Source organism: Paroedura picta, chromosome 1, assembly GCF_049243985.1.
Source record: "Paroedura picta isolate Pp20150507F chromosome 1, Ppicta_v3.0, whole genome shotgun sequence".
NCBI classification, from domain to species: Eukaryota; Metazoa; Chordata; class Lepidosauria; order Squamata; family Gekkonidae; genus Paroedura; species Paroedura picta.
The window spans coordinates 13,612,339-13,639,157 of record NC_135369.1 but is presented as its reverse complement, the minus strand read 5'-3'; the positions used below and the strand labels follow the sequence as shown (position 1 = coordinate 13,639,157).

General features: G+C 50.4%; 1 protein-coding gene across 3 annotated transcripts in view; it reads left to right on the top strand.

The window, feature by feature from the left end:
- Nucleotides 1-1,142: 1,142 nt before the first annotated feature.
- The window catches only part of LOC143830231 (lysosomal acid glucosylceramidase-like), a 38,531-nt gene continuing 12,854 nt past the window's right edge, over nucleotides 1,143-26,819 (top strand). The window contains exons 1-3 of one of the 3 annotated variants that reach the window (XM_077322403.1): nucleotides 1,143-1,216; nucleotides 14,791-14,947; nucleotides 22,117-22,308. In XM_077322403.1, the coding sequence (XP_077178518.1) occupies nucleotides 14,875-14,947; nucleotides 22,117-22,308 (265 nt within the window). In that variant the 5' untranslated portion in view covers nucleotides 1,143-1,216; nucleotides 14,791-14,874. Of the gene's footprint in view, nucleotides 1,217-1,250; nucleotides 1,488-1,812; nucleotides 1,831-14,790; nucleotides 14,948-22,116; nucleotides 22,309-26,819 lie in introns of those variants that run through there. The other 2 variants (XM_077322414.1, XM_077322425.1) reach the window with 2 other exon arrangements.

The following is a 26,819-nucleotide window of genomic DNA, read 5'->3' as shown; positions in this document are numbered from 1 at the left end:
CAATTCCCAGGAGCCCCTGCCAGCGAATGCTGGCAGGGGCTCCTGGGAATTGTAGTCCATGGACATCTGGAGGGCCGCAGTTTGACTACCCCTGGTCTAGAGGCTCAGAAGAACCGTGGAAACGGTTCACTGTGGATTAGAGTGGAAGTCACCGTGGTCTTACATAGAGCGCAGACTGCAGGTGGACGATTACTCAGACATCACCAACTGCGTGGTCGCACGAAAAAATCAGAGTCCAGTAGTAAGACCAACAAAGATTTATTCAAGGCATGAGCTTTCGAATCCAAGTACTCTTCGCCAGACTCATAATTCTTCAACGCCGCTTTCCAAGGAAATCAACCCACCATGATCAGGGTCAGACCGTCCTCCTGATCCCACCCATAAGAATTAGCTTCCTTTATCACAAGGAAGTTGTGGCTGAGTTACCTACAGAGAAGAAGAAGAAGAAGAAGAAGAAGAAGAAGAAGAGGCTTACAGTTGCCCTCCCATTCCTCTCCCCACAACAGACACCCTGTGGGGTGGGTGAGGCTGAGAGAGCCCTGATATCACTGCCTGGTCAGAACAGTTTTATCAGTGCTGTGTTGAGCCCAAGGTTACCCAGCTGGTTGCATGTGGGGGAGCGCAGAATCGAACCCGGCATGCCAGAGTACAAGTCCGCACTCCTAACCAACACACCAAACTGGCTCTCAGCCCTGGGCAAGAACAGAGCACTGCTCGCCTTTACTCGCGAGAAAACCCCGGCACAGCCTGCAACCCCATGCCCGGGAGCATGCCTCATCGAATATGGGGCGGTTTCCTTCAGAGGAAACGCAGAAGACTGCCTCCGACACCCGCGAGCGCAGGCAAACTGGACCCCTGCGGCCTCTGGTTGCCAGCCCCCGGGTGGAGATCTCCCGGAATTACAACGGGTCTCCCGGGCGACAGAGCGCAGTTCCCCTGGAGGTGGCAGCTGTTTCGGAGGGCGCGCACGGGAGCCCTTTGCCCACGGGAGCCCCCTTCTTGGGCGCCCCCCCACATTGCCAGGCATCTCCCCCCAACCAGGACTTGGCACCCCCCGAGGTCTCCCGTCCCCGCCCTGGCACTCCCCGCCCTGGCAGAGAAGCACGTCACGTGATTTTTGGGGGGCGGAATCACGTGATCCTCTTCCTTAGGCACTAGGAAATGTGCAGCGTCGGCGAGCGGACCGGCTCGGTTGGCGGCGGAAGGAGCGCGCCGGGTAGGGGACGCCTCGGTGGGGAAGGGGCCGCCCGGGTGGCATCAAGAGCAGCAGCCTCTAATCCGGAGAACCGCGTTGCTGTTCTCCTTGGCAGCAGATTTTCCCCAGTTCTCCTGGAGCTGTTCTCGAGGAGCGGTTCTAGGAGAGCTGTTCTCGCGGCGCGGTTCTCTCGGGGCTCCCCCAGGCCCACCTTACTTCCCAGGGCGTCTGATGTGGGAGGAGAAAGAGGAAGGGGATAGGGGATTCGGAAGCCGCTTTGGGACTCCACCGGGTAGGGAAGAGATGGCTGTGAAAAACCAGCTTTTCTTTTTCATCTTTTTTTTTGGGAGGGGGGGAATCCGGGTGGAGGAGCTCTGTGACTCTGCTTCCCCGCCCCCACCCGCTTTGCCCGCTGCAAAAAGTCCCTGGAGAGTCGCTGATGAGGACTGGCACTCTTTCGGGGTCCCACGAGAACTGGGGGGGGGGGGTTGCCTAAAAAAGGGGCGACCGGACTGTGGCTCGATTAGCGAGGCGGTCCCGGGCCTCAAACACGCGGTTCCTTCTGCCCTGGCACAGTCTGCAACTTTGGCCATATCCCTTGCCTGGCTGAAGAGTCGTCGATCGGGAGGCTGATGGTAATAGTCCCCCCCTCTCCTCCCACCCCCATTTCGCTGCAGAGCTGAGGTGTTTAGATGTGCATGGTGCATGGTTGTGCAGGTGCATTATGTGGAGATGTATGAAATTTCGTAGTTTGGCCAAGAAGTTTCCTCAATTAGATTTGTGGTTGAAGTGGAATCCAGAACCTCCTGACGGAAGGCAGGCTGTTATTGCATTTTCCATCCACGCCGGTTACAACCAAAAAGAGCAAGAGGCCAGCAGCACCTTAAAGACTACCAAAATCTGTGGCAGGGGAGGTGATTTTGTGAGTCTACTGTCTCTTTGGATAAAGCCTAGAGCCAGCTCGGTGTGGTGGTTAAGAGCAGCAGGCTGTATTCTGTATTCGACTCCTCGCCCCTCCACATGCAGCCAGCGGGGTGACCTTGGGCCATTTCATATGACTATCAATGTGTAACTCTACCATCTGATAAATAATAATCTCATTACACTGTGCATTGTCCCTTTGCTTCCTGATCCCTTTCGCAAGCATTGGCATGAAGGAATCAGCATCGGTAATGAGGCAGGAATCCTAGGTCTGGATTCAGTCCAGGAGGATGCATTGTCTTGAGCGTCATTATCGTTTGCGATTCAGCTGTCTCTCTTTCGACTCTCCCTTTGAAATCACTTTGGAAAAGAATTGCCCCTCTTAGGTCGGCACCTGAATGTCCTCCTGGGCGGTTGCGATGTTTCTCTGCTGCTTTGTGAATGTTGTGGTTTCTCAGATCTGCCTGCAAGCCAGAAAAGGTCTTCTCCCCCCCCCCCCCAATCCACCTCCATTCTTGTGTGAAGGATCTGTCACTATCCAGCATGGGCTGTAAGTTGTTAGTAATGCACTGAACTGGCTTGAGTTGTGAGCTGTAGGAGAGCCCCAGTGATGTTCTGTTGTCGTGTTCTTCGGCTTGTCTGGTAGCAAGTTGTCCCTGGGTTCTATTCAAACACGCTTCTCACCATATCAGGGAGATATTGTGTGTGCAAGAATGCCTTCAAGCGAGAGCTGGTTGGACGTTGTCATTAAAGGGTGGTGGATTCTGTTGTAGGGAGAGGCAGGGAAAGGTGTTTGTAGTGGTTAGGAGCATAGACTTAAAACCACCAAGCCAGCTTGGCGTAGTGGTTAGGAGTGTGGACTTCTAAGCTGGCGAGCCGGGTTCGATTCTGCACTCCCCCACATGCAGCCAGCTGGGTGGCCTTGGGCTCTCCACAGTCCCGATAAAGCTGTTCTGATGGAGCAGTGATATCAGAGCTCTCTCAGCCTCACCCACCTCACAGGGTGTCTGTTGTGGGGAGAGGAATGGTAAGGCGACTGTAAGCCGCTTTGAGACTCCTTCGGGTAGAGAAAAGCGGCATATAAGAACCAACTCTTCTTCTTCAGTAATCTCAGGGCTCTCTCAGCCTCGCCTCCCTCACAGGGTGTTTGTTGTGGGGAGAGGAAAGGAAAGACAAATGTAAGCCGCTTTGAGAGTCCTTCGGGTAGAGAAAAGCGGCATAAAAGAACTAACTCCTCCTTCTCTTTCTACTGCTGCTGCTATGGGACGCCTTTGGGTAGTGAAAAGCGGGGTATAAAACAGTTCTCTCTTCTGAATATCTCTGGTTCAAGCCGATATGACTATAGCGTAAGGTTGGATCGTTTGACATGGCCGGGGTGGGAGCTGGAGACTTGTTTGCTGATCTTGTTTACAGATTTGTTTGCTGATCTGTCCGTTTCCAGTATTATGTGGCACTTACATGTCCTTCCTGTGTCCATACTGTAGTGTCCAGAAAGTTAATTTCTTGTGTAGAGTCGTTCGTGGGTAGATTCACGGAGGGGGTGGACGTTGTTGAAAGCCTGATGAAATCTCTCGAAGATTTCTCTGCCACGGGCCCAGACGATGAAAATGTCATAGGTGAATCTCAGGTAAAGGCGAGGTGCCAGTGGGGCGGAGTGCCAAAAACACTGCTCTGGATCCGCCCTGGAAACGTTGGCAGACTGCGGAGACAGAAGGTCTCAGCAAACCTGAAGTCGTCTTGGGTGAGAACTGACACGCCACGTTGTTGCTGACGTGTTGTCAGGCTCAGTGGCAGAGTATCTGCTGGGCGTGCAGATGGTTCCAGGTTCAACCCCCGGCACCTCCGGTTTATTATTATTAATAATAGTAGTAGTTATTATTTTTAATTTTTTTTTATAGACCGCCTTTCCCTAAGGCTCAGGGCGGTTCACATAAAACAGAAACAATGCAGGGCAACTTAGTTTTACCATAATAAACCGGTAACAACAAGCAACAGAGAACAGTAGAAAACTATGGAGAACATTAAATGAATGCATCCTGATAGCCCAGTGGGTTAGGTGGAATTGTAGTGGGTGCCATAGGAGGGAGGCTCAGGGGGAAGGTTCTTGGGAAGTGATAGTTCAGGTCGACCTCAACCAAATGCCTGGTGGAGGCCCTTTTGCAGGCCCTGTGGAACCGTTCAGGTTCTGTCAGGGCCCTGATCTCCTCTGGGAGTTCATTCCACCAGGTGGGGGCCAGGATGGAGAAAGCTCTGGCCCTGGTTGAGGTCAAGCGGGCTTCCTTGGGGCCAAGGACCACCAGGAGGTTGGAGGTGGTAGAGCGCAAGGCTCTTTTGGGGGGGGGGGGTGCAAGCAGAGAGCCAATTCCTCAGGTATACTGGGCCCAGACCGCGTGTGGCCTTGAAGGTGATAACCAGAACCTTAAGTCTGATCCGGAATTCAACCAGAAGCCAGCGCAGCTCCTGGAGGAGGGGTTGGATGTGGGACCTCCGAGGTGTTGCTGTGAGGACCCTGGCGGCTGCGTTCTGGACTACTTGCAGTTTCCAGATCAAAGTCAAGGGCAGGTCTGCGTAGAGCGAGTTGCAGAAGTCCAGCCTAGAGGTGATTGTTGCGTGGATCACTGTGGCCAGGTGTTCTGGGCCCAAGTAGGGCGCAAGTAGTTTGGCTTGGCGAAGGTGGTAGAAGGCCAGCCTGAGCTTCCATTGAGAGGAAGGCCTCAAGACTCACTCCCAGGTTCCTGGCGGATTAGGCCTCTGATAGCTGCACTGCATCCAGGGTGGTTGAGCATGCTTCCTCGCTTGGGCCCTTCCTACCCAGCCTCAGGACCTCCGTTTTTGAAGGGTTGAGCTTCAGACGACTCTGCTTGAGCCGTCCCGTCACTGTTTCTGGGCAGCTGGCTGATGTTTCTGGGGGAGAGTCAGGGCGGCCATCCATCAGGAGGAAGAGCTGGGGGTCATCCACATATGGTGGCAACAACAATATTAGTTTAAACAATGAAGTAGGAGGTGATGCGAAGGACTCGCCAGCTGAAGAAGGCAGTTCTGACTCTGATGGACCAACTGTCTGGTTCAGTATGTTTTTAATTTATTTTATTTGGGACCACGTGACTGTAATGCGATGTTAGTCATATGTAATGTAATTCTGAATTTAACTCTCTGGTCTCAGGACATGATAGCTGCCAGCAAAGCTTGTCTCTTGCAGGGATGCTTCCAGGCTTGGGTGGACAACTGGGAAAGTGTCGGCCATTAATTACTACTAATTGTTGACCATTAATTACTAATTTTTAATTACTAATGAGCCTCTTGTGGCGCAATGAGCCTCTTGTGGCGCAGAGTGGTAAGGCATCCGTCTGAAAGCTTTGCCCATGAGGCTGGGAGTTCAATCCCAGCAGCCGGCTCAAGGTTGACTCAGCCTTCCATCCTTCCAAGGTCGGTAAAATGAGTACCCAGCTTGCTGGGGGGTAAACGGTGATGACTGGGGAAGGCACTGGCAAACCACCCCGTATTGAGTCTGCCATGAAAACGCTGGAGGGCGTCACCCCAAGAGTCACACATGACTCGGTGCTTGCACAGGGGATACCTTTACCTTTACCTTTAATTACTAATTAATCCTCCAATGTTTTTGTGAACCACAACTGAACTCAAGGGGACTGACGGTCTGTTTTAGCAAAGAATTATCCTATGGCACCATAGGGCTGAATATGGATATTGTGACACTTTACTAATTTACCATAATTAGCTTTCGCCTTGGTGTAGTGGTTAGGAGTGCGGACAGCCAGTGACTAAGATGTGGGATCCTCCACCTCACATTGCTTCTTAAACTTAACTAGTTTTCAGCACAGCCACCTTGGTGTAGTGGTTAGGAGGAGTCCAGACTTCTACTCTGGTGAGCTGGGTTAGATTCCCCGCTCCCCCACATGCTGGGTGACCTTGGGCTAGTCACAGCACTGATAAAGCTGTTCTGACCGAGCAGTGATATCAGGGCTCTCTCAGCCTCACCCACCTCACAGGGTGTCTGTTGTGGGGAGAGGAAAGGGAAGGCGAATGTCAGCCGCTTTGAGACTCCTTCAGGAGAGAAAAGTGGCATATAAGGAACAGCTGTTCTTCTTCAGTAATCTCAGGATCTCTCTCAGGGTCACCTCCCTCACAGGGTGTCTGTTGTGGGGAGAGGAAAGGGAAGGCGACTGGAAGCCACTTTGAGCCTCCTTCGGGTAGAGAAAAGCGGCATATAAGAACCTACTCCTCCTCTTCCTTCTTCTTCTCCTCCTCCTCCTCCTCTCTCCTACCACCTTTCCTACTATGGTGGCTCTGCCTCAACGTAGGCCAGAAAGTAGAGTAGGAGCTGAGAAGACAGTCCGGACCCCACCATACCATGCCCCTTCAGAGCTCTTGTGGACCCCCTTCGGAGCTCCCACGGACCCCTGGATGGGAATCCCCATTCTAGAGTTTTGAAAGGGAGGTATCCTAAGATCCCATACCCCCATTGAGTACGTGACTGTGGCACGGGTAGTGTAGACACCCTGCATCACGTGACCCATGAATGCAGTCATCCTTTGAGTTCTATTAACTCTGAAATTTTATAATAAGTCTTTATTTTTATACCCTCCCCCTTCCAGGACAGCTCAGGGAGCATGAGGATATCCTTAAAAAGCAATCCGTTCAAACTATTAAAAAATCCTCTGATCCCCCCCCCCCCCCAAACTAATGAAACAGGCAAAGGTATCTAGGGTTTTCAGAGTGGATTTTCCCTCAATTTCTGGTAGTAAGGTCAGCATTCGGTCAGCCTCCGGGGAGGGCGGTATATAAATATAATAAATAAAAATAAATAAAATTTCCTGTTGGTTTTTCTGGGGCGTGACTGTTGTGTCTGTATTCTGCTGAGCACCAAGCCTGGCCGTACAGCTCTCTCTTGAAGGCCCTACGGGACTGATGAAACAATTATGCACCCATGATAGATTTCTGCAGCCGCTCAAATGGAGTCCAACTTTATTTTTGCAATCTGAAGAAGAAGAAGAGTTGGTTCTTATATGCCGCTTTTCTCTACCCGAAGGAGTCTCAAAGCGGCTTACATTCACCTTCCCTCTCCTCTCCCCACAACAGACACTCTGTGGGATGGGTGAGGCTGAGAGAGATCCCTGATATCACTGCCCGGTCAGAACAGCTTTCTCAGTGCCGTGGGGAGCCCAAGGTCACCCAGCTGGCTGCATGTGGGGGAGCAGGGAATCAAACCCGGCTCGCCAGATTAGAAATCCACACTCCTAACCACTATATCAAGCTGGCTGTGCTGAAAACTAGTTAAGTTCAAGATGAGCTGGAGGATCCCACATCTTAGTCACTGGCTGTGTAAAGAAGTGTTTCATAAAGGGTTGTGCCTGTTTGGCAAGGCACTACTGCTTGCCTCTTTACTTGCTTGTGCAAGCAACATCGGTGACTGGGTGTTGCTCCAGGTGTCTCAATTCCTTCAGAAAAATCCCGTGCCAGATGTCTTTACCATTAATCGTATGATTCATCGCCAACATCTGGTTGCGGAACACCTTGGCGATATCTGACAGTGCATCAAATAAAATTAATTCCCATTGTTCTCAAGGATTGACTATTCCGGACAGCTGTTCATACCGTTCTTAAGCAGAGGCTAGATAGACATCGGACAGAAATGCTAGTTCTCAGTGTGTTAAAAGTCAGGCTCCTTCTCTTGCTGAAGGGCAGTTTATAGCTGGTGTAATCATTAGCACCCTTCCTAATATATCATCTCAAATATCGTTCTATGATTCTGTGATTTGATGTTGGGTTCGATTCTGCATTCCCCCACATGCAGCCAGATGGGTGACCTTCTTCTTCCTCTTCCTCTTCCTCTTCTTCCTCTTCCTCCTCCTCCTCCTCCTCTTCTTCCTCTTCCTCTTCTTCCTCTTCTTCCTCTTCTTCTTCTTTCTCTTCTTCTTCTTCCTCTTCTTCCTCTTCTTCTTCTTCCTCCTCCTCCTCTTCCTCCTCTTCCTCTTCTTCCTCCTCCTCCTCTTCTTCCTCTTCCTCTTCTTCCTCTACTTCCTCTTCTTCTTCTTCTTCCTCCTCTTCCTCTTCTTCCTCTTCCTCTTGTTCCTCCTCTTCCTTTTCCTCTTCCTCTTCCTCTTCTTCTTCTTCTCTTCTTTTTTTTCTTCTTCTTCTTCTTCTTCTTCTTCTTCTTCTTCCTCTTCCTCTTCCTCTTCTTCCTCTTCCTCTTGTTCCTCCTCTTCCTCTTCTTCTTCTTCCTCTTCCTTTTCCTCTTCCTCTTCTTCTTCTTCTTCTTCTTGGGTTTCTCGAATGTTTCAGGGATTTCTCAGTGGTAAAAAAGTTGAGAAAGGCTGCCTTAAGCTAATTTCCCCCATTCATTAGGCAAAATGTGGTTCAGGAATGGCCTAAAGGCCAAAGAGCTCCTCAGGAGCAGCAGGTGGAAGGATGATGAGCAAGTCTAGGCTTCAGCCTGAAGCTTGCTGGATCCAAAATCTATTTTCTGGCAAACCAACACCTCCAAGCCTCATCTTTACATCTAGGATAGAACAAAGATGCAAATGGATAATTTGGTTGACTGGATTTGAATGCAGGATGGAACTTTTCCTCCCCGCAAGATCCCCCCCCCCCCGAGATCAACCCCCCCACTCAGAATATCACAGGTACGACTGCATTGGAAAGGAGGAACTGTGCGATATCCTCTGTCAGTGGAAATGGCCTTCCGCCGGCGGAAGTGAGCTGTGGATCCAGCCCAATTATAACAAGGGTTGTTGTTATTTTTGTAGGAGCATTTCGGTTTCCTTTTTGTCAAAGCAGCGAGGCGATAGAAGAGAGAACTCTTATCCGGTCTTTAGCTCAAGGCTTTTGCAGGTATCGTTTCCGTTGCTGGGTTGGGGAGAGGTGTTTCCAGGCGTGCAGGACTCCACCAGGTGTGCAGATGTACATCATAGTCATGCACTTCCGGGCAAGGCAGGTGTGCCACTCTGAATCTGCAAGCAAGGAAAGTAATTAGAAAATAGATTTATTTGGCAAATGTGGAGCATGTACTCAGGTTCTTTTAGCACTCCAGGTAATCTCTTGGTCCTGTCTTGGGGTTCGGGGTGGCTTTCAAGTAGTAGAAGAAGAGTTGGTTCTTATATGCCTCTTCTCTGTACCTGAAGGAGTCTCCAAGTGGCTTCCATTCACCTTCCCTTCCTCTCCCCACAACAGACACCCTGTGAGGGAGGGGAGGCTGAGATTACTGCAGAAGAAGAAGAGTTGGTTAGATGTCACATTTCTCTACCCGAAGGAGTCTCAAAGCGGCTTACAATTGCCTTCCATTCCTCTCCCCACAACAGACACCCTGTGAGGGAGGTGGGGGTGAGAGAACCCTGAGATTACTGCAGAAGAAAAAGAGTTGGTTCTTATATGCCGCTTTTCTCTACCGGAAGGAGTCTCAAAGCGGGTTACAATGGCCTTCCCTTTCCTCTCCCCACAACAGACACCCTGTGAGGCGGGTGAGGCTGAGAGAGCCCTGAGATTACTGAAGAAGAAGAAGAGTTGGTTCTTATATGCTGCTTTTCTCTACCAGAAGGAGTCTCAAAGTGGTTTCCAATCGCCTTCCCTTTCCTCTCCCCACAGCAGACACCCTGTGAGGTGGGTGAGACTGAGAGAGCCCTGAGATTACTGCTTGGTCAGAACAGTTTTATCAGTGCCGTGGTGAGCCCAAGGTCACCCAGCTGGCTGCACATGGGAGAGCAGGGAATCAAATCCGTCTTGCCAGATTAGAAGTCCACACTTCTGACCACTACACCAAGTACAGCTCTGGCAGTTCGTTAGCAAGGAGTGAACAGCACTTTGTATTTCTATTGCTAGAAAACGTTCTGTAGAACGGTGGTCCCCAACTGCAAAGGCCCCGGCCCCGGGCACCGGCTCCCTCTCCCCGCCCCCCCCTGGAGTAAGAAACTTCCCAGGCCGCAAGCAAATTGGCCACAAAAGCAGCTGATTAGCTTGTGGCCTGACAAGCTTCGTTTTGGGGGGGGGGGAGAGGGAAGCAGGTCTGTGCATGCGCAACGTGCATGTGCAGCAGGTCCGCGCATGTGCGTTTCCGCCATGCGCGGCCACAAACGGCATGCGCGGCCGCACGATCGCCCTCCCCATCACCGCCGGTCCACAGCCTTGGACAGGTTGCGGACCACTGCCGTAGAACATTAATGTTTTCACCAGTTTGGCGAACTGGGGCTCAGAAGGGCTGTGAGGTTTTTTTTACTGGGTGGAGGAAGGTGTGCCTGGTCTCAATCAAATGCACAGATCTGACGTGGCAGCAAGGAAACGAACAATGCATGTTCAGCACATCTATGCCGCCACAACGATTGCATCAACATTCACTGGTTCTCTGCTTGTGCATTTCGGAGTAGAAGAAGAAGAGATGGTTTTATATGCCCCACTTTTCACTACCCGGAGCAGCCCCAGAGCGGCTTACAAACACCTTTCCCTTCCTCTCCCCATCACAGGCACCCCGTGAGGTACATGGCCCGAGAGAGCCCAGAGAGAACTGCTCAGTGAGAACCACTCTAAAAGAACTGTGATTAGCCCAAGGTCACCCAACTGGCAGTCCGTAGAGGAGCAGGGAATCAAGCCCGGTTCTCCAGATTAGAGTCCATTGCTCTACTCCAAGCTGGTAGCGGTATATTAAGTTTATGGGAAAGGGAGGGTCAGCATGTTTTCAAGCTCCTCTTCTCTGGGGCTCCCTCCCTGTGTAAATCTCACATTTTTTGGACTGACCATCAGGCCCTTTGACTTTGTAAGTAGCTGAAGTTATTTTTAAGGGAGCTGAACAATTGGATAAAGATATGGGAGATTTGGGTACAGGTTCCTAGAATAGAATCATAGAATCACAGAGTTGGAAGGGACCTCCTGGGTCATCTAGTCCAACCCCCTGCACTATGCAGGACGCTCACTATGCACTCCTATGTATCGAAACTTGTGGGGCGTCCTTGGCCTAGTTGCGCTCTCCCGGACTAACCCACCCAACAGGGTTATCGCAAAGAGAAAAGGAAAGGGCGAACCTGGTCTGCATTCGGCAGCTCCTTGAAAGGAGTGCACATGGGCTATGTCACTATGCAGGACACTCACAACCCTCTCGCTCATCCACTGTCACCTGCCACCCCCTTGAACCTCCACAGAATCAGCCTCTCCATCAAATGGCTCTCCAGCCTCTGTTTAAAAATCTCCAAAGATGGAGAACCCACCACCTCCCGAGGAAGCCTGTTCCACTGAGAAACCGCTCTGACTGTCAGGAACTTCTTCCGGATGTTTAGATGGAATTTCTTTTGAATTAATTTCATCCCATTCATTCTAGTGTGTCCCTCCGGGGCAAGAGAGAAGAACAACTCTGCTCCATCGTCTACATGGCAGCCTTTTAAATACTTGAAGATAGTTATCAGATCCCCTCTCAGTCGTCTCCTCTCCAGGCTAAACAGACCAAGCTCCCCCAACCTTTCCTCACATGTCTTGGTCTCCAAACCCCTCACCATCTTTGTTGCCCTCCTCTGGACACGCTCCAGCTTGTCTACCTCCTTCTCCAATTGTGGTGCCGCAAACTGAACGTAGTCCTCCAAGTGAGGCCTAACCAGAGCAGAGTAAAGCGGTACCATCACCTCCAGTGATCTGGACACGATCCTCAGTTCTCCTGGAGAAGATGGCTGTTCTCCAGTCAGTCGGTCCAGCCTCCTCCTCCTTTCCCCCGGCCAGCCCTGTCAGGGCTCTTCTCCCGTGCTGTGGCTGTCCTTGCGGATAAGAGGCTGGAGGAGGTGGTGCTGGTGGCCCCCACTTTCTCCTCAGGCACCTCGCTGATCGCAGCTTGGCTTCTGGGGAGTCCTCTGTCATTGCCCCCAGTAGCAGTCCCCATGGCTTTCACTGTTCCTAATAATTAAAAATGAGCCTCTTGTGGCACAGAGTGGTAAGGCAGCCGTCTGAAAGCTCTGCCCATGAGGCTGGGAGTTCAATCCCAGCAGCCGGCTCAAGGTCGACTCAGCCTTCCATCCTTCCGAGGTCGGTAAAATGAGGACCCAGCTTGCTGGGGGGTAAATGGTAATGACTGGGGAAGGCACTGGCAAACCACCCCGTATTGAGTCTGCCATTAAAACGGTAGAGGGCGTCACCCCAAGGGTCAGACATGACCCGGTGCTTGCACAGGGGATACCTTTACCTTTAGAAATTAAAAGCAGTCTTTAGCCTTACGACGTGGCAGCGTTGTAACGCAATAACCTTAATAAAAACGTGTGTGTGTGTGAGATCGAGGGGAGGGAATGGGAAAAGGAAGGGGTGCAATTAAAAGTAAGGTGCAAGCTGGCGCCACTGGTTTCAGGCACCACTTTGTCTGCTCCCCAGTTGCACAGCAGATGGAAGAGGGCAGTGCTAGGGGACCTTTCCCTCGGGTGGGAGAGGAGGGGAGGAGAGAGAGTGGATGAGGAGGAGGAGGAAAGGGGCATTCCCAAAAGGCTCAAAATGGCAGGCGTGGGGAAAAACCCGAAGGCACACATTTCCACACTGGGCAGACCCTGTTAGATCCCCCACTTCAAAAAGTGAAAACCGGATTTCTGTGGATTCCTGCTGGGGAAGTGAGGGGGCAATTCGGGTCTGTGCCCCCAGATGGGTGCCCCTCAGTGCAGAAATGGACAAAAAGCAGTCCAGGTGAAACAAGATGCCGAATAAGATGGATCATGGGTCTCATCCTGCAGAGTTCTGCTTATGTTCCTGTGGGTTTAAGATGTACAGGGAGATGAAATAGAAGTGTCGGTTTTTGCACCCCACTTTTTGCTAACCAAAGGAGTCTCACAACGGCTTACAGTCGCCTTCCCTTCCTCTTCACCCCAGGCACTCTGTGAGGGGCTGAGAGAGCGCTGACAGAACTGCTCTGTCGGAAGAGTCACCCAGCTGGCTGCATGTGGAGGAGTGGGGAATCAAACCCAGCTCTCCAGATTAGAAGCTGCTGCTCTTAACCACGACACCAAGCTGGCTCTGAAGATCTAGGGACTAGAGCCGCGGTTCTCAACCTTGGGGTCCCGACCCCAAGTGGGGTTGCCTGGCCCCTTCCGCAGGATCGCCAGGTTGGTGGCGGCAGCAGATGTAGCGGGTGGTGGTGGGTGGTGGCAGCGGAGCCATGGCACTGGCCGCCCGCCCGCGGCCTCCAGATTGTTGTGCGCTTGCGTGCGCACCTGGGCATGTGCATGCACCGCCGCCACTGGCGCCGCTGCAGTTGGAATCACGGCGTTATGGCGATTGAGAGCCACTGGACTAGAGCCTTAGGAGGTAAAGGTTTCATCCCTCCCCCCTGCCCGTCTCTTGGCCCTCCGAGCATGAGAGAAAAGCGTTCTTGGTGAACTGATTCCCTGCCCTATTGTTAATTTTATTGCTGGTTTTGTATTGTGCTTTTTGGCTCACTCCTGCTGCTGGTTGATGACTAAATTCCAGCAGTTGAGAGCCAGCGTGGTTATCGTGGCTAAGAGGGGGGGGCCTCCCATCCGGAGAGCCGGGTTTGATTCCCCACTCCTCCTCCACATGCAGCCGGCTGGGTGACCTTGGGCCAGTCCCAGTCTGTTCTCACAGAGCAGTTCTGTTAGAGCTCTCTGAGCCCCGCCTACCTCACAGGGTTGTGGGGAGAAGAAGGGAAGATGCTGACAATCCACTTTGAGACTCCTTCAGGTAGTATAAAAGCCAACTCCTTCTCCTTCTATAGGTTTAGCTTGTATAAGGTAAAGGTAAAGGTATCCCCTGTGCAAGCACCGAGTCATGTCTGACCCTTGGGGTGACGCCCTCTAGCGTTTTCATGGCAGACTCAATACGGGGTGGTTTGCCAGTGCCTTCCCCAGTCATGACCGTTTACCCCCCAGCAAGCTGGGTACTCATTTTACCGACCTCGGAAGGATGGAAGGCTGAGTCAACCTTGAGCCGGCTGCTGGGATTGAACTCCCAGCCTCATGGGCAAAGCTTTCAGATGGCTGCCTTACCACTCTGCGCCACAAGAGGCTCTTTAGCTTGTATATTGTCGTCTTTTATTAAAATAGTGAGTCAGTTTCTCCAGACTAGGGATGCCACCCTCCAGCTGAGGCCTGGGTGTCTCTCGGAATAGAAGCTCATCTCCAGACTACAGAGATCAGTTCCCCTGGAGAAAATGGCTGCTTTGGAGGGGGGGCTCTGAGGCCTTGGACCCCACTGAGGTCCCTGACATCCCTTGACTGCATCCCCAAATCTCCAGGAGTTTCCCAGCCTGGGTCTTGCAACCAAACCCCCCGTTTGTGGCTGAAGAGATCTTACAACCCCACTCCACAAAGGAGCAGTCTAATGAGATTCACACTGGAGGTAGTGAAGATGAAGAAGAGTTGTTTTTTATACCCTGACTTTCTCTACCCGGAGGAGTCTCAAAGCAGCTGACAATCTCCTTCCCTTCCTCCCCCCAGAACAGACATCCGGGAGGCAGGTGGGACTGAGAGAGCTCTGACAGAACTGCTCTGTGAGAAGAGTTCTCACAGCACCGTGACTAGCCCATCGTCACCCAGCTGGCTGCTTGTGGAGACGGGAATCAAACTCAGTTCTCCAGAACAGAAGCTGCTGCTCTTAACCACTACACCAAACGGGCTCCACCTTCCTTTTGGGGGATCCGCCAGCATTTCCCAACTGGAGAGATGTGTGTAATACCTTTCTTTCTCTTGCAGGGCGAAGGTTCTCTTTCGGCCCCTTTTCTTCCTTCCCTGATCTTTGGAGTTCTGCGCTGACACAAGAGGGCTGCGAGGGAGACCATGTGGTCCTGGGAAGCCACCAGCGTGCTGCGCTGGTGGATCCTCTTGATCCAGATGGCGTCTGGTGTGACAGGTGAGGACGGTACGGGTCGCCTGGGTGCCAAACATCTGTGGAAGAGCATGTTGATGCAGAAGTGAAAAAACTGGATTGGGGCTGATGGGAGGGGAGTGAAAGGGGGATAAACCCAGCAATTATCTGATAACACCTCGCTTGGAGTACTGTGTTCAGTTTTGGCCCCCCACAACTGAAGAGCGATGTAGAGAAATTGGGACATGTCCAGAGGAGGGCTACGAAGAGTCGTATGAAGAAAGGTTGAGAGAGCTTGGTCTGTTTAGTCTGGAGAGGAGACGACTGAGAGGGGATCTGATAACCAAGTACTTGAAGGGCTGTCATAGAGAAGATGGAGCAGAGTTGTCTTCTGTTGCCCCAAAGGGTCGGACCTGAGCCAATGGGTTGAAATTAATTCAGAAGAATTTTCAACTAAGCATCCGGAAGAAGTTCCTGACAGTTCGAGCAGTTCCTCAGTGGTGGTGGGTCCTCCTCCTTAGGAAGTTTAGAAGCAGAGGCTGGATAGTCGTCTCACAGAAATGCTGTTTCTGTGAATTTAGGCAGATTGTGAGTGGGTGGGCAGAAGGGATTGTGGCCATTTCCTGCACTCTGCAGGGGGTTGGACTAGATGACCTTGGGGGATCCCTTCCAACTCTAAGATTCTGTGATTCTAAGGATGTGGGAGTTGGACATGTCAAAAACAAGGATGATTTGGGGTCTGGGGACCAAGCCTTTTGAGGAAAGTCTTGGGAATGTTCAGCCTAGAGAAGAGGAGGCTGAGAGGGGACAGGATGGCTCTCTTGAAAGATCTGAAAGGTTGTCACTTAGAGGTGGGCAGGGAAAGGCTCCTGTTGGCAGCTTATAACTACAGGCAGAATGGTGCCTGCTAGATATCAGGAAAATTTTATTCACAGAGTGTTGATGTTGTTATGTGCGAAGTCGTGTCCGACCCATCGCGACCCCATGGACAATGATCCTCCAGGCCTTCCTGTCCTCTACCATTCCCCGGAGTCCATTTAAGTCCATTCACAGAGTAGTTCAGCAGTATAACGGGTTGCCTAAGAAGGTGGTGAACTCCCCCTCACTCGCAGTCTAAGCACTGGCTGGAAAGATACTCGTGGATGCTTTAGGTTAGGTGTATCTGAGGGACCGCATCTCTGACTGTGTTCCCCCAAAGAGCTCTTTGCTCAGCAAATGCAAACCAGACGTGTGGCTGGCCTCAACTGCTTCTTTATACCTTGCTTGTCATTACCTGTAGGAGTCCCAAGATGCCTTACAAAAACCTTTCCCTTCCTCTCCCCACTACAGACGCCCTGTGTGGTAGGTGGGGCTGAGAGAGCTCTAACAGAACTGTTATATGAGAACAGCTCTGAGAGAACTGTGACGGGCCCAAGGTCACCAGTATGTGGAAGAGTAGGGAATTGCACCCAGTTCTCCGAATAAGAGTCCACCGCTCTTTGACCACTACACCACGCTGGATCTTAACCACTATACCACACTGTGGGTAACCACTACACCACACTGCCACCATGCAGAGGCAGTTACTGGAGGGCAGAGGTCAGTTGATCACCGGGTGAAACCATCTAATGATGAGAACAGTTTAACAATTATGACTGGATCAGAAGGCCCCCCCTTAAGGCTGCTTCTGGGTGTGGGAGGGCCGGGGCTGGGGCTAGCCTGCAGAGAGCTGCAGCAGGGGCAGGCCTGGACCCAGCGCCCAAATTCTTCCTTCGTCCTTAGAGAACGGTCTCCCTGCCTTTCCTTGTTTACGTCCCTCCGGTCTCTGTCGAAGGAGATCGGAGTAAATTACCCAGGAGAATGCCCGTCCCTCTTTTGAAATCTTATTCTCTCAGATATGCTGACAGGCCATTCAGAAGTCTGGGGAGCAAAGGTAGGGCTCACGGTTTTTATGGGGCCTTGTTGCTATTTCAGTCCCAAGTCCAGATGTGCCTGAGGAGGGCAGACCGCGCACTGAGTCAGGCTGCTTTCTGACACGGAGGCCACTCTCTGTACGGCTCCCCGGCTCTCGACACACCTGCAAAGAAGGATTTGCCACTCCATTGTTGAATCAAAGAATCCTAGAATCATAGAGTTGGTATGGGCCATACAGGCCATCTAGTCCAACCCCCTGCTCAATGCAGGATCAGCCCTAAGCATCCTAAAGCATCCAAGAAAAGTGTGTCTCCAACCTTTGCTTGAAGACTGCCAGTGAGGGGGAGCTCACCACCTCCTTAGGCAGCCTATTCCACTGCTGAACTACTCTGACTGTGAATTTTTTTTCCTGATATCTAGCCTATATCGTTGTACTTGAAGTTTAAACCCATTACTGCGTGTCCTCTCCTCTGCAGCCAGCAGAAACAGCCTCCTGCCCTCCTCCAAGTGACAACCTTTCAAATCCTTGAAGAGGGCTGTCATGTCCCCTCTCAGGCTCCTTTTCTCCAGGCTGAACATTCCCAAGTCCCTCAACCTATCTTCATAGGGCTTGGTCCCTTGGCCCCAGATCATCCTCGTCGCTCTCCTCTGTACCCTTTCAATTTTATCTGTGCCACTCCGAGACCTGCCGTTCAGGTCTCGCCTCTTCGTGCCACAGTCATCATGTTCTGCCTCCTTCCGAAATCCCCCAGGAGGGGTACTGTGGACTTCTTTCCTACTCAGAGATGTCTTTTTGCTCTGTGACAGCGTTATTTCCTGTCAACAACATTGCCACATGCCCCCCCCCCTTGAGACTTTCCCGCCGCCAGACATTCCTTGGCAAAAGCTGCTGATCGCCCACACACTGGGGAAATTTTGCCATCACTGAGGAGATTTTATGCCCGTTCGAAGTTGGCAAGTCTCCCCAGGTTCTTCCCTCACTGCATTTGCAGGGGCAATTTGACGCTTCCTCTTTTTGGTTCTTTCGGTTCCCTTCCAGTGACATGAATCTCCAGGGACGAAAACTCACATGGCGCTGGCAGTTCTCTTTCTAAAAAATCAGGCAGAGTGATTAAAATGGGGAATTCGCTGCCAGAGGATGTAGGAATCGGATGTAGGCCACAGGAATAATCAGCTTTAAAGGGGGATAGACGCATGGAGGAGAGGGCTGTCGGTGGCAACAACGAGCCATGGTTGTCTGAGGGGAACCTCCACATGCAGAGGCAGTCAAGCTTTGAATCCCAGGGCCAGGATTCTTCTGGCAGCCTCTATGTCATATTACTGGTCCTGCGGAGGGACTGGCTGGCCCCTGGGTGAGGCAGGAGGCTGGACTGGAGGGACCCTCCCTGGTCTGACCCAGCAGGGCTCTCCTGTGTCCTTATGAGGGGAAGGCCTCGGCCTCCCTGCCCTGTTGCTGGCCCTGCAGAGGGACTGGCTGGCCCCTGTGTGAGGCAGGAGGCTGGACTGGATGGACCCTCCCTGGTCTGACCCTCGGCCTCCCTGCCCTGTTGCTGGCCCTGCAGAGGGATTGGCTGGCCCCTGGGTGAGGCAGGAGGCTGGACTGGAGTGACCCTCCCTGGTCTGACCCTCGGCCTCCCTGCCCTGTTGCTGGCCCTGCAGAGGGACTGGCTGGCCCCTGGGTGAGGCAGGAGGCTGGACTAGATGGATCCAGCAGGGTTCTTCTGATGCTCTTATGTTCATGTCTCTCCCCCCCCCAGCCTGAAATGGCTCTTGAGGGTGGCTGCTTCATGCTGAACTGAGGCACACTTAAAGGCCCCCTGCAGAGCATCTGTATGTTTACGCCAGTGGGAGAAATAAGCACACCCAGGGTTGATTTTGATGAACATTTAAAAAAACTAAGAACATAGAAACACACAAATCTGTATCACATCCCACTTTAGTCATGTTTTTCCATTGGCTGCAGAGGAGAGGACACGCAGTAATGGGTTTAAACTACAAGTACAACGATATAGGCTAGATATCAGGAAAAAATTTTTCACAGTCAGAGTAGTTCAGCAGTGGAATAGGCTGCCTAGGGAGGTGGTGAGCTCCCCCTCACTGGCAGTCTTCAAGCAAAGGTTGGATACACACTTTTCTTGGATGCTTTAGGATGCTTAGGGCTGATCCTGCGTTGAGCAGGGGTTTGGACCAGATGGCCTGTATGGCCCCTTCCAACTCTATGATTCTATGTTTTTTTCTAAACTGAAGGGTCCCACATATTTTTAACATGCTTATTAATCAGGTCGTAGGGCATTTCAGTGACTCAAAGATTGCAGCCCTTTAAACAACCAATCACCTATGGCAAGTGACAGTGCTCAGCATTCGACCACCTTTCCAGCCGATTCCACTGCTGAACTACTCTTACATTTTTCCTAATATCTAGCCAGTACCTTTCTGACTATATTGTAAGCCCATTATCGAGTGTCCCATCTTCTTCTGCCAATAAGAACTGCTTGCTGCCCTCCTCTAAATGACAATCTTTCAAATATTTCAAGAGAGCTGCCACGTCCCCTCTCAACCTCCTTTTCTCCAGCCTGAGCGTTCCCAAGTCCCTCAGCCTTTCCTCAAAGGGCCTGGTCTCCAGGCCCAGGATCTTCCCCGTCGCTCACCTCTGCACCTGCTCTGTTCTGTCCACATTTTTTTGGAACTAATTATTTTGAAATCTTTCTGAAATCTAGCTTGAAATGTGTAATGATTCCAATTATAGCTTCCAATCCAAACAACGGGAAAATTGTTACCTTCGTGTGTGGCCTTTCTGGAAAGGCCAGGCTGGCCACGGGAGGAAACAGGATGCTCGATCCAGCAGAGCGATTCTGATAAACAGTTGAGATGAATTTACCCATCATCCCCTGTCAACAGGGATAATGAAGAATGCAGCCACAGTCTGCTCCATGCCTTGCTTGCATGATGCATGGCAGTACCTGACAGGCCACAGTTGGGAACAGGTCATGGAATTAGGTGAATATTAGTCTGACGTAGGGAATCCCAGTCATGGTACCATGTTTCAAAATGGCGGCAGGGGAGAGCCATTCCACCCTGTGAAACAAAAGCTTTTTTAACTTTAAAAAATTCTACCTTTATTTGGGCTGGTTGACCGACCCCCTGCTAAGTTGGCCAGTGATGTAGTAGTTAGAATTATAGAATCATAGAATCGTAGAGTTGGAAGGGACCTCATGGGTCATCTAGTCCAACCCCCTGCACTATGCAGGACGCTCACATCCCAATCACTCATCTACTGTAATCTGCCACCCCCTTGAGCCTTCACAGAATCAACCTCTCCGTCAGATGGCTATCTAGCCCCTGTTTAAAAATTTCCAAAGATGGAGAACTTACCACCTCCCAAGGAAGCCAGTTCCACTGAGAAGCCGCTCTGTCAGGAACTTCTTCCAGATGTTTAGATGGAATTTCTTTTGAATTAATTTCATCCCATTCGTTCTGATCTGTCCCTCTGGGGCAAGAGAGAACAATTCTGCTCCATCCTCCATATGGCACCCTTCTAAATACTTGAAGATAGTTATCAGATCCACTCTCATTTGTCTCCTCTCTAGGCTAAACAGACCAAGCTCCCCCAATCTTTCTTCATACTTCTTGGTCCCCAAACCCCTCACCATCTTTGTTGCCCTCCCCTGGACACGTTCCAGTTTGTCTACATCCCTCTTCAACTGGGGTGCCCAAAACTGAACACAGGACTCCAAGTGAGGCTGAACCAGAGCAGAGTAAAGTGGTACCATCACCTCCTGTGATCTGGACACGATACAGGCCAAAATCCCATTTGCCTTTTTAGCCACTGAGTCACACTGCTGACTCATGTTCAATGTATGGTCTACTAAGACTCCTAGATCCTTTTTGCACATGCTACTGCCAAGACAGGTCTCCCCCATTCTATATAGTTGTAGATGGTTTTTCCTACCTAAATGCAGAACTTTACATTTGTCCCTATTAAACTTCATTTTATTCAGTTTAGCCCACTTCTCGAGCCTATCAAGATCATCCTGTATTCTGATTCTGTCTTCGGTTTTGTTTGCTACCCCTCCAAGTTTAGTATCGTCTGCAAATTTAATAAGTATCGTCTCTAATCCCTCATCCAAATCATTTATAAATATGTTGAACAACACAGGCCCCAGGACAGATCCTTGGGGTACTCCAATTGTCACTCTTTTCCAAGAAGATGCTGAACCATTAACAAGTACCCTCTGGGTATGACTTGTCAAACAGTTTTTGATCCACCTGACAGAATTAGGATCCATACCGCATTTTACCAACTTGTGAACAAGAATATCATGTGGAACCTTATCAAAAGCTTTAGTGAAATCTGGATAATCTATGTCCACGGGATTCCCCTGATCCAGCAAGGCCGTCACTTTCCCGAAATAGAGATAAGTTAAAAGCAGCGGCTTCTCATCGGGCAAGCCGGGTTTGATTCCCCACTCCTGCACATACAGCCACCTGGGTGATCTTGGACTCATCACAGCCCTGATAGAAGCTGTTCTGCCCAGTAGTCCTGTCCAAGCTCTCTCCGACCTCACAGGGTGTCTGTTGTGGGGAGAGGAAGGGAAGGCGATTCTAAGCTGCTTTGAGACTCCATTGGGTAGTGAAAAGCAGGGTATAAAAACCAACTCCTCCTCCTCTTCTTCTGATGGGTCTGGAGGGGGTAGGAAAGGGAGGGGGGCTGCAGCCATTTAAACCTTTGCTGGTCAAGGCTCCTCTCACATCTGGGGGACGTGGCTGGAAGGTGTGGCCAGCTGACATCACTTCCTGGTACCTGGAAGCCTGGTCTGACCTATCAGGATTCTTCTTACCTTCTGAAGTCTCAAAATATTCCGAGTCAGGGGGAAAAGGTACTGAATAACTTTTTGGTGTATAGAATTTAGAAGATTTGTGCTTGTGAGAGAATGGGAGCTAGCTCTTCAATTCTCCCCTGGGCAGCTACCTGAATTTCCAACTCTAGCGAAGGAAATTCCTGGAGATTTTGGAGTGGAGCCCGAGGAGGGTGGGGTTTGAGGAGGGGTAGTATACTGAGGTTCCTATTAGGCCATGACTCAGTGGTAAATACTTTAGCTTTGCAAGGGTCCTAAGTTCAAACCCCCCCCCCCACACACACACCACCCCAAGAGCTGCATGCCGAAGAGCTAGGAAGGCTGCTCGGCCCAGGTGCCCGGAGAGGTCGAGTTAACAGAGCTTGATGACAGCTGCCCTGTAGGTACCCAAAGCTGGTTGAACGTTTCCGCTCCGGCGCACAGAATAATCGGATTTTTCTCTTCTGCATTGTCTAATCCCGCCAGGTGGGCTTCCCTGCAACCCGAAGCATTTTGGCCGCGAGTCCATCGTGTGCGTGTGCAACAGCACGTACTGTGACACCCACGACCCCGTCTCCATCCCGAAGTTTGGATTCTTCGTCAAGTACGAGAGCACCAAGAGTGGGAGGCGGCTGGAGAAGAGCCAAGGGCTATTTCAGAACAGGACGTTCATACCAGGTGCCTGCCTTTGCTGCGTATGCGCGAGCAATGTCATCTAGGCCAGGGGTAGTCAACCTGTGGTCCTCCAGATGTCCATGGACTACAATTCCCAGGAGCCCCTGCCAGCGTTGCTGGCAGGGACTCATGGGAATTGTAGTCCATGGACATCTGGAAGGACCACAGGTTGACTACCCCTGATCTAGGCTAAGTCAGGTGGTTTTACGTGGTTTCATTTTTAATTGGTTTTGATGAGAGTTTGATGACCTAGGCTAAGTCTCTCAGCACCTTCAATTTGAGAGGAATTTGAGCGTGGGACTCCCACACTGAAATTTAGGCCGAAATTTATAGCCGCTTGCTTAGGAAAACAAATCTCTGTTGCTCTCAGTTCATTTTATTCATCAACGTGGGGAAGTATTATGAGTGAGGGGAGGATTAATAGTGGGGTATGATTTCTGTGAGGAAAAACAAGCTTGGGAGGCAAAACTGAAATTCAGCATATATTAAATATATATATATATAATTTATTTAATTTATTTAATATAATAAACACACACACCTACATACATATACATATACATATACATACACATACACATACACATACACATACACATACATATACATATATATATATATATATATATATATATAAATTTATTTTATTTATTTATTTTATATAATAAACACACACACATATATTATTTATTATTTTATTTATTTATCTTATATAATAAACACACACACACACACACACACACACACATATATATATATAATTTATTATTTATTATCATTCAATTTCTAGGTCACCGCTCCTTGCCTGTCAACTTGTGGCGGCTTACAACATAAAAACATAAAAATACAGCACAACAATAAAAGCGCACAAAACGCCCCACCCACATCCCCACGCCAGTCATCCCCACCACCTCTCCAGCTGCCACAAATCTGGGGGGGGGGGGGAATTGCTGTTGGGCATATCGGAGGAGGGGCTAAGTTCTTCCTTCTTTCCGCCCGGCCTCAACCAAATGCCTGGAGGAAGAGTTCCGTCTGGCAGGACCTGCAGGACAGCGTTAGTTCCGTCAGGGCCCTCGGTTCTTCCGGGAGCTCATTCTACCAGGCAGAGGCCAGGGCCAAAAAAACCCTGCCCCTGGTTGAGGCCAGGCGAACATCGTGCAGTCCGAGGATCTCCAGTTTATTAGCACTCGCAGGTCCAGTGTGAAACAGTCCTGCAGGTACGGTGTAAAACATATTATTGGTGTCAAATGTATTTTTAGCCCCAGTCGCAGACACGAAAGGGTCAGTCTTGTTCATTCCGTTGTGTTTTTTCCACCTTGGCTGTCAGGCCAGATTTTGTGCTCAGGTCTCAGTGACAAGGTCAGGTTGACGGCAGCGGAGTGGTCTCTAAGTTTGGCCTAGGCCTAACAGGAGGGACACCTGGCTGCTTCCGCTGCTTTCAGGGACCATCAGAAAGCAGGCTTAAGGCGACGTCATTCCGATGCTTATCTTTTTATAGAAGTGAGATACAAATCTGTTAATTATGTTCTTTCGCCGCATGAATATCTTATGCAAGCGCTGGGAATCCTTTGGAGGAAAACCACAGGTGGAAGAGCCAAAGGGTGCTTCAGGCAACCTAAAATGTGCTTTGGAAGAACGTTGAGGGAAAAAGGGAGTGGTGGTTTCTGTTGAGTGTTGTTGGAATTATTTAGGTCCCATCACTCCGCCTAAAAGACTTGTTAACAAAAGGGACGAAGCATTCAAGGAGATGGCTCTGTGTGTGTGTGTAAAGCAGAGACAAAAGTGCCAACCCTTGTGCCCATTATGGGAGAGAGGCAGTATAAAAATCCAATAAATAATTTGATTTATTTTGGGACGTTTACACCTCGTCCTCATGATCAGGCGTCTCACCCTAGCCGAGCAGCCCGGAAATATATTAAGAACTAGATTCGAATTACGTTCTGGCTGGACTTAGTAGAGTTGGGTTGGGGGTAGATCGTTTTCCGCCATCTTGTGGGTTATTATATGTACTGCGTTGCTGTTTTAATGGGGTTTTTACGGGATATTGTTTATGGTTTTAATTGTTAGCCGCCTCGAGGGGACAAAAGTCGTGAGAGGCGGGATATAAATCTAAGGATGGATGGATGGATGGATGGATGGATGGATGGATCGATCGATCGATCGATCGATCGATCGATCGATCATAATATAGCCTGATTGGACATTTGGCTGATCTTAAAAATGATTTGGTTTATGTTGGTCAAACTGAAAGAGTCAGAAAGTGGCTAAAGAACAAGGGTCTCCAGTCTTCATAAGCATGTGGTCCCCTTTGGAATTCTGACGTGGGGTGGTAGGCACAACTACAAAATGGCTGCCAAAGGAGGCGGGGCCAGCCATCAAATGCCAGGTTACGCATAGATTTAACAGTAACTAACTCTGCTTAACACACTGCCTGGATGCATAGTTTCAGAATCGTTCCTTGTACACACATCGCTGACCTTACCTCCAGACCTGCAATTAAGATCCTGCTGCTGTTGTGGCAGCAGTTGCCAAAGCAAGATTAATCTGCACAGACAATCAGATCTTTTGTGGCTGGGCAAAAGTTTCACTTGGCCTTAGTCAAGTAAGTTTAGAAGAAGTTTAGAAGAAGCGTAGTTTTCATATCCCACTTTTGACTGCCCTCTGGAGTCTCAAGGTGGCTTACAATTGCCTTCCACTTTGTCGGACTTAAAAGTGCCATTGGAATCAAAATTTGTTTTTCCTACAACAGGCACCTTGTGAGGCAGGGGGGGGGGGGCTGAGATAGTCCTGAGAGAACCGGGACTGTCCCAAGGTCACCCAGCAGGCCTCAGGTGCCTTCCATCTACTTCCTCACAGGAGGCACCTTGTCAGGCAGGGAGGACTAAGAGAGACCTAAGAACTGGGTCTGGCCCAAGGCCCCCCAGCAGATCTCATATGACTCAAAGCGCCTTATGATTGCCTTCCCTTCCCCACAGCAGGCAAGCTGAGAGGCAGGTGGAGCCAAGAGAGTCCTGAGAGAAACTGGGACTGGCCCAAGACCACCCAGCAGGCCTCAGGTGTGTCACCGTGCCTCACAATCTCCTTCCCTTCCTCTCCCTACCACAAGCACCTTGTGAGGGAGGTGGAGCCGAGAGAAGAAGAAGAAGAAGAAGAAGAAGAGTTGGTTCTTATATGCCGCTTTTCCCTACCCGAAGGAGGCTCAAAGCGGCTTACAGTCACCTTCCCTTTCCTCTCCCCACAACAGACACCCTGTGAGGTAGGAGAGGCTGAGAGAGCCCCGAGATTACTGAAGAAGAAGAAGAGTTGGTTCTTATATGCCGCTTTTCCCTACCCGAAGGAGGCTCAAAGCGGCTTACAGTCGCCTTCCCATTCCTCTCCCTGAGTCCTGAGAGAGTCCTTATAATACCCCTTGACATAATGTTTTTGCTTTCCGGGAGGCTGCGAATTTACTGGAATGCAACCTCAAAGACCCAGTGCTTAGTGATTCCTAATGATAATAATTAGCTCTAAACAGCAGGGGTGTGTCCCTATACAGTCTTAAAGGGGCAACGTCACGGAAAACAAGGAAGGTCCCAGCTAGTATTAAGACCCCTGCTTCCGAGAGTTCCCAGGGAAATTATGTAGAAGCTCTCTCTTCGTAACGTTGTATGAGTGATATCTACTCTGCGGTGTTTTGGCAAAGCAAGCTGTTCTGTCTCGAAGATCCTCAGGTGTTCTGTGCTACGATGATGCATCTCAAAGTGCAGCATTAATGGAGCATCTCTCACCCCCAGCCTTAATTCAGTGCGGTTTAGGTAGGATGTGCAAGCTCATGCTTACAGCTGACCAGTTAACTATCCCAGGGAATGGGTTTCGGGTACATGTTCATGCATTTATTAGTTATTTATCTAGAAATGTTGTCTGTGGGAGTTTATGCCGCTGCCAGCTTCTTTACATTGGCATGTCCAACCCGTACACTGAAGGTAAGGATTATGGAGCACCTACCTTGATTAAGATTGGGGGGTGAGAGACGCACCTGCGGCACATTCTCTGTCCTCCCCTCCATCCTTTAGCAACCGCGCCACACTTTCAAAGCATGTCTAATCGTTTCCACATTGGTTGAGGGTGCTGAGCGTTCTTTGTGGGGTTTTTCCAGTACAGGACTACAGTTAGCAGAGTTTCTTCTTCCGCCAGTTTGAAATGCTGTAGCAGGGGTAGTCAAACTGCGGCCCTCCAGATGTCCATGGACTACAATTCCCAGGAGCCCCTGCCAGCATTTGCTGGCAGGGGCTCCTGGGAATTGTAGTCCATGGACATCTGGAGGGCCGCAGTTTGACTACCCCTGTGCTGTAGCATCGATAGGTCCTGCTTGTTCCGCCTCCCCTAGCTTGCCGGGTGGTGCTGTGCTGTCAGCAGGGGGCGCTCTCTAGGAGTTCTCCCCTACCCACTTATCTGAATCCAGAACGTCCGGAAGTGATGTCGGTGATGTCAATGGGGGTGATGTGTTGTGAAAACTCTATGGTAAAAAAAAAATT